The following is a 7,693-nucleotide window of genomic DNA, read 5'->3' as shown; positions in this document are numbered from 1 at the left end:
GGCAGTATGAATTACGTCTCAATATAAAGAAAACAAAAATCCTCACAACTGGACCAATAAGCAGCATCATAATAAATGGAGAAAAGATTGAAGTTGTCAAAGATTTCATATTACTTGGTTCCACAATCACACCCGTGGAAGCAGCAGTCAGGACGTACTGCACTGGGCAAATCTGCTGCAAAAGACCTCTTTAACGTGCTGAAGAGTGAAGATGTCTCCTTGAAGACTAAGGTGCGCCTAACCCCAGCTGTGGTATTTTCAGTCGCCTCATATTCATATGAGAGCTGGACAGTGAATAAGGAAGACTGAAGAAGGGTTGCTGCTTTTGAGTTGTGGTGTTGGCCAAGAATACTGGAAGTACCGTGGACTGGCAAAAGAACTAACAAATCTTGTCATGGAGGAAGTGCAGCTGGAATGTTCCTTGGAAGGGAGAATGGCCAGACTTCGTCTCACCTCCTTTGGTCATGTTGTCAGAAGGCACCATTCCCTGGAGAAGAATATCATGCTTGGTGAAGTGGAGGGTCATAAAAGAGGGGAAGGCCCTCAGTGAGATGGATGGACACAGTGGCTGCAATGCTGGCCTCTGGCAAAGTGAGGATTGAGAGGCTGGCACAGGACCGGCCGTGCTTTGTTCTGTTGTACATCAGGTTGCTATGAGTTGGAGCCGACTTGACACCAAGCACCTAACAACAACAAATAGAAATTAAACAAAATACTTTTATCACAATGAAAATAAAAGTGACTGATTCTCACAGGGGAAAAAATCAAGATCAGGAAGAGTCTGAACATGAAAAGATGTACAACAAATGGTATTTCTATTTAATGTCCCCAAAACATAGGAATTGAGGTAGAAGTGTGATGAATTAACCATTCAGATATCTTCATGTCTAGTTGATTTAATTAAATAACACACTAATTAATTAATACCATTGTTGCGCCATCAAGTTGATTCTGACTCAACAGCAGCCCTGTAGGACAGGGAACTTGTAGGTTTTCCTAGGCTGTTATCTTCATGGGGTAGGGTGCTCTGGTGGGATAGTGCCTAAGGCATTTGACTGCTAGAAGGTTGATGGTTCAAAACCACCAGCTGAGCAGATAGCCAGTATTTTTTCTCCTGCAGAACTGCTGGTGGGTTTGAACCACCGACTTTCCAGTTAGCAGGCTAGTGCTTAGCCATTATGCTACCAGGTCTCCTCATTTAATCCTAGTCATATTTATTAATGGACACTCAGGGTTCTCTTGATATCCCCCTTCCGTCTCCCTATTTCCCCCATCCCATCAGTCACCAAGTGCAGCCAATTTTCGCTTCTTCCTCCAGCCCTTCCTAGATGCTAGTATTGACTTTTTTTTTCCCTTGCACTGTCTCACAATCAATTATTCTGTGTCCATCTGAGATAGTGAGTTGCTTGAGGGCAAGGATCAAGTCTTACTGTCCCAGAATGGTGTCGCTCATTTACTTAGATGGTCAATAAATATTTGCTGAATTAATGAGAATAATTTAATTATTTTCCCTGTGGCATCTCTAAAATTTCTTGCCTAAAATCCGTTGTCTTTTATTTTCTCCTGGTACTTGATTCATGCTGACCAAAGAGCCTGTCCCCAAGTCTGCACGGAAATCTAGCTCAAATGTCATTAAATGTGGTGGCTGGCACCAAGTGCTTCTGCCTTTTCACCTTCTTTCACACCCTGTATGCAGAGCTGCAGAAAATTGAGAATTGATCCTCCTATACGGCTTCTTCGTTGTGTCACTCAGAGCGCAAAGGGGGCTGTCCTCTGTGGTTCCCACAATTTACTGCCCAATTGATTCTTCCTCTTCTTTGTGTCTTCCTTAATCTTCTAATAGGTAAACCCGCCTGGCACTGCTCATTTGTTCTCCTTGCGTCTTTTATTCCTTCCAGCAGTGGTGGCACTAGGACTGGTGTCACTCACTGCGGTAACTTACCTCCCTGTATCTCCTCCCACACCAAACCTTACAGAATCCTTATTTATTATCAATTTTAATCCTAGAAGAATATGTGATAAATGGAACTGCAGATTTCCTAAATGTCATATTTCTTACATTATATGAATATTAACAAAATTGTTGTGTAAAGTCTTTCTGTGTTGAATTGCAATGTTATTGATAACCGAATGGAGGCCTTTTTTGATTTTTCTCCTTCTTTTCCTTTAATTACTATTTCATTCCAACAGAAAAGTTGACAAAATCAGCAACTACGAAAACACTGGAACCAATGGAAACAACAGTGCGTGCTTATAGCGCATGCAGACAAAACTATGCAATTGGAAGCACCATTGTAACTGGGTAATGATGACAGTTCTGCCCGGAGTGCATCAGAAGGTTCAAAAAGGCAATTTCAGTAGAGCTTTAGCCTTTTAAGTGTATTGACACATGTGAGCTGGGCTTAGGAGAAATGTTTTTGTTGTTAAAAGCACAGGGATATTTTTATAAAAAGTAATAAATTTCCACTGACACACTGCATAAAAGTTTTGTAGACAGCCATTCTGTTGTCACCCCCTCTGACAGTGTAACCTGGTGCGGTCCGCACTCCCACAGCACCCTATGACGTCACTGGAGGGAGTTTCTGGATGTGCAGAAGGCTGGCATTTTGGAAGCTGTCAACTGCTCTGTGCTCTTGCCTGATTCGTCTGAGTTCCTAGAAGGCACTCCTCGTGCCTTCTTTGGATACTCAGAACCTGCACAAGGCTTGGCACTAAGAGGATGCGACCAAGTGATTACGGAATCAGAGCTGTTCAAGGGTCAAGCAAGCCTCCCCCTGTCATGTTGTTACTCTTCCAGAGTCGTCTTTCTGCCACTTGCCTTTATAAAATCAGATTTCCGGTGATTGTTTCTGCACTGGGTAATTTCTGGAGGAAACAAAAACCTCGAACTGATACTTATCTAAGTTGCTCTGTAGCGTAGTGCCTAAGGCACTTGACTGCTAACCAGAAGGCTGGCGGTTCAAACCCACCAGCCACTCCTCGGAAGGAAGATGGGGCAATCTACTTCCATAGTGATATCGCCTCGGCAACCCAAGGAGGGATCACTATGAGTCGGGTCCAACTCAAGGGCACATATCAACAACAACAACATTAATTAGCTAGAGGTTTCCCATTTCTCTGGGAGTATGAATGAGGGAGAGGGTCGGAGTTCCCATCAGCGTCTCTGGGATTGAAATCCTGAACCACTCAAGCGCCCACCTCTCATTGGCATATATGTGCTTTCGTTTTCCCAGCCAAATGCCATCAGAGGAATTCCAGAGCATTATTTTTTAGGACTGTTGATCAAGCATCTAAGGAAAGCTTGACCTTGGGGCAGAAAGATTTCCAGTGCTGGTGTCACTAGTGCTTTTTTCACAGTGTGCTGCAGAAATGTTCAGTGTGGGGTCCTTTTTTTTTTTTAGCACTTTGACGTTTTGTATATTTATTTTCTTTTCCACAAATCTTGCTTTATTAATTTTTCCCTGTGCACTGGGACACTTACTTCAGCGTTTTCTTCCTCAGTGTTCTTTTCTGTCGCAGCCGTTTCCGCTTCCTGCCGCCTCGCTCCTCTCTGTTGTATGTCTTCTGCTGATGTAACAGTGCTGTTTTTTCTCGTCCCTCTGACTTGTGTCCCAGGACCAACATGGGAAACTGATGCTTAATAGATAAGAATCAGAATTTAGCGCCTGCCCGATCTTTGTTCAAATTCTGACTTTATGAGCAGCTGTTATTGGCTTCAGCTACCCCATCAACAAAATTGGGATGACAGTCTGTACTTGACACAGTCATTGTGAGGTTGAATTGCACTGATGCAGAACGAGCTAATGCATGCCTTGGAGATACTGCGGGGTCGGTTCCAGACTGCCACGATAAAGTGAATAACACAATAAAGTGACTCACACGGATGTTTTGGTTTCCCAGTGCATATGAAAGTTATGTTGACAGTAGACTGTAGCCTCTGTGCACAGAGTGTGCACTCTGATTATGAAAAAGTTTGAAATAATGTGCAAATTACTAAAATGTGACAGAGAGACATGAAGTGAGCATGTGCTATTGGAAAAATGGCACTGATAGTCTTGTTCAATGCTGGGTTACCTCAAACCTTCAATTTGTAAAAAATGCAAGGAAGCAAGACACTGTAAAACAAGGTCTGCCTGTCAATTCCAGACCACACCTGTATGCTCTGTGACCATCCATGCTAAAATTCCACTCTGATCCTGATTTTACAAAATGTTCTTCTTACAGCCAATTTATTGAATGGATAGCTATATATAATTTAATGTATTTATCATTACAGTTGTAAATTATAATTTAACCTGGGAAATGCTGTGTATAAATCAAGTCACAAATCGGGATAAAAGGCTTGTCTCGGACTGCGTGCCTCAGGGTTAGAAATGGATGGGTATGTTCAGCCATGAGCCGTGACCTGTCTTTGAATGTGGACCGACCTAGTCCTTGCTGTCGGTTCTGCTGGCCCTACAGGCCATAAAGGTGTGAGCTGGGTGCAGGGTTTCCCAGTAGATTCTCATCCCTGTGCCCCTAAGTCTGGCGTTCCAAGCACAAGGTGTTTTTACTGAATTGAGAGAGAACAGTTTTGACGATGTTTAATTATGTGCGTGCCCTTTGCTTCTGCCAGTGTTTGCTGCTCCAACCAGGGCACAAACGACCCTCTTCTTATGCTCCAGGCTGGGCTTCGTGAACTAACGGGCTTCATGTAGCTTAGCCAGGGGGCTTTTGAAAGATCGGTGGAAACTTCCGTGCTCATCATGTCTTTGTCAGTTTAGTGCCCAGAGAGCTAAAATCGTTCACTATTCTCACATTCCAAGTGAGAGGGCGAGTGTGTGTGAGTCTGGGCACCAGAAGAAGAAAATAAAGCCCTAGAGAGACCCAATGTGTTGTATCCTGGCCACTATTAGAAATATACCACCAGTAGTGGAAGTGGCTTAGTTCCAACCTGCCCGTGTGATTTTAACCTGGAATTTATAGCACGACTCCTCGTAGCTGTTTCGCATTGTCGTTCAACATGGTGACCACCTCTTTCCTGTAATGCTTTCCCATGACCTCTTATCTTTTTTATTTATTCAAGATTCACACCATATATGAATACTGGAGTTAAATTTTGCAGTTTCTTTTATGCAATGGATGAAGTAGTATGCAGTAGGCCCTAGAGACAGGAAAGAGATGTGAAGTCGAAGGGGACCCCATTTGAGGTCTAGTGTGTGTGTCAGGTCTGTGGGGTGGGAAGGTGGGGGAGATGAGTTCACCTGGCTTATCATCTGAGCAGGAGCCATTGCTTTCTTCCTGGCTTTGCTGTAAAGAGATTGGAGCTGTCAGCTGCCTGGTATGTGCTATGCTTACTAGCATCCGTGCTAACTCCCTGGGAGACTCGCTGAGGTGTGTGCTATGTCTTGGAGGGAGCCTTCAAGTCTCTGGCTGGATATGTTGGTCCTGTCACGGGCAGCAGGACGTGGCTCTGGCCTTGTTACAGAATTTCTGCCCTGCAGAGCTCAGAGCGCAAGTCCGGGACCAACACTAGAGAGGCCGGAGACTTTCCAGGGCCACTACAGGGCAGCACTTCACCTACACTCAGGGCCGTGTTAACAAGAGAGGTGGAGTGTGTTTTGCGCTTCACTGTATGTGTGTTCTAAGCAGAAACTGGTCACGAGGGCTTAACTAGAAAACGTTTTGAACAGTCCATGAAATGGCAAACAGACCTGCTGTTGAAAGAAAGAATGAGAAGTTGACAGTCGAGTTATTGTGATCCTGAGTGGGTTCATCTGCTAGGGTAGAAGAATACCGACAGGAGATAAAAGAACCAGGTCAGATTAATTCAGTTGTGTTGTTCCTTTCTTCCTTTGTCTTCCGTTTACACCTGGTAATGAACCCTTGGAGGCTTGGAGATACTGTTCAAGTTTCCTTTTGTTTTGTTTTCGTGTGTGGCAGATTTGTTTACAATTTCCAAAGGGTCTCCCCCTCCAATCTTGAGGAATAGGAATTGAGGAGGGGAAGAGGGAAACAAAAAGGGAAGGTATGCTGGTATTTTGAAGTCAGGAGATGGCCCCATGGTCAGGGAGTGTGCTTGGGTTTTGTTTTTCTTTTCAAAGAGGCTGTTGGGACGGGTGGATGGCACTTGTTTGATCAAATACGGGTTTTGCGGAATTCCTCCACGTCCCGCCTCGGGGAATCATGCTTTGGAAAATTATGTGTCCATCAGATCAGGAGGAGGCTTGTACCCTTTCTACCCCCTTACCCCCTGCTCTTTGAAAGGCCCCAGAGCCTTTTGTTTTCTTCTCCAGGAAAGTTACACTGCAGTTCATCTGCATGGGTGTCGTGGGCTTCGTTCGTGCCCTTGCAGGCAGTTGTACGTTGTCCAGGACACTGGATGATTCCCTCACCTAACTCTTCAGAGCTGTGTGTTGGGAAAAGGTTCTTTCTGCTTCCTTTTTCTTTCTTTCTTCCTTTTTTTTCTTTTTTAATTTGAAGAAGAGACTCTGACATGCCCCCTCCTCCTAGCTGGGTCACATTTCTCCACCACACGCCATGGAAGCTTCTCAGGGTTAAGATTTGTGCCTGTCATGTCTGATACTTCACTCCAAATTGCCAACTTTAAGGTACCTTTCAGAGAAACGTGTTTGGAATTTCATTTTAATGGGGTTTCTGAATACATCTCCATCCTAATGCTGACTAAGCTGTAAACATCCATTCCAGGGGAGGACTATTGGAGTTTTATATTTTAAAATTTAAATCACTCGACAGTGAAGGCATAAAACATTTTTATATTTGTGAGTGCCATATGCTGGAGCATTTCTGTTAAAGATCGAATTTTTTTCCCCCCATCATCCGTTGCCTTGAATAATCCTGGGCTGCAGAAGAGGAAATGCAGCCTCATCGCCTTTCCTTTCTAAGGTAGATGTCTGTCCATTATGTAGGTTTGTTTATCTCGCTGACAAGGACGGGCATTCTGAGGCAGCCTGTTGCCACACTGCAGCTTCCTTTAAAAAACAGTTTACTTTCTTCCTTCACTTTGAAACCCTTAACCTCAGAATTTTATTTTTAAATGCTGTGAGCCCTCAAAGTCAGATGAAAAGAAGCACCACTTCCTTCTACCTGCGTTTCCCCAGATCTGCGTGGTAGAACGTACCCTGACGTGAAAGAAGGGATCAGAGTTCGTTACCCCTTCACAAAAAAAAAACACAACTCGAAACTGCTGTCAGAGATTTTTCAAGCTCAAACCTCTCTTGTGTTCTCTGCGCCCGGTGTCATTGTCCCCATCTCTCCACAGACTCGTCATACTCAGAGCCCCCAGATGTTCAGCAGCAGTTGAACCATTACCAGTCAGCTGCCCTGGCAAGAAACAATAGCCGTGTGAGCCCCGTGCCGCCTCCTGGGGCCGCTGCTGGCGCTGAGCAGAAAACCGAAGCCGTTCTTCACTGCGAATTCTGTGAATTCTCCTCCGGCTACATCCAGAGCATCAGGCGCCATTACCGGGACAAGCATGGCGGGAAAAAGCTCTTCAAGTGCAAGGATTGCGCCTTTTACACAGGCTTTAAGTAAGTGGTCGTGAGGCATAGGTAAACAGCTGACGTAGGACTGGATGGTCAAAGTGGTCAACTCTGCGTGTATTTTACCACACTAAATACATAAGATACGTTAAACAACCAGTACGACTGCCTGCCCCCCCGCCCCCCACCTGTCCATCATTGCCATCTTTCCC

At 44.7% G+C, this 7,693-nt stretch overlaps 1 protein-coding gene across 1 annotated transcript in view; it reads left to right on the top strand.

Moving 5' to 3' along the window:
• The window catches only part of ZNF462 (zinc finger protein 462), a 95,513-nt gene that overhangs the window by 53,836 nt on the left and 33,984 nt on the right, over positions 1–7,693 (top strand). The window contains exon 8 of the mRNA XM_042782441.1: positions 7,262–7,529. Within this exon, the coding sequence (XP_042638375.1) occupies positions 7,262–7,529 (268 nt within the window). The remainder of the gene's footprint in view (positions 1–7,261; positions 7,530–7,693) is intronic.

The sequence above is a fragment of the Orycteropus afer genome, unplaced genomic scaffold, assembly GCF_000298275.1.
Source record: "Orycteropus afer afer isolate SDZICR_OR568_19922 unplaced genomic scaffold, OryAfe1.0 scaffold00320, whole genome shotgun sequence".
Lineage (NCBI taxonomy): Eukaryota > Metazoa > Chordata > Mammalia > Tubulidentata > Orycteropodidae > Orycteropus > Orycteropus afer.
This window is presented reverse-complemented; position numbering and strand designations above follow the sequence as displayed.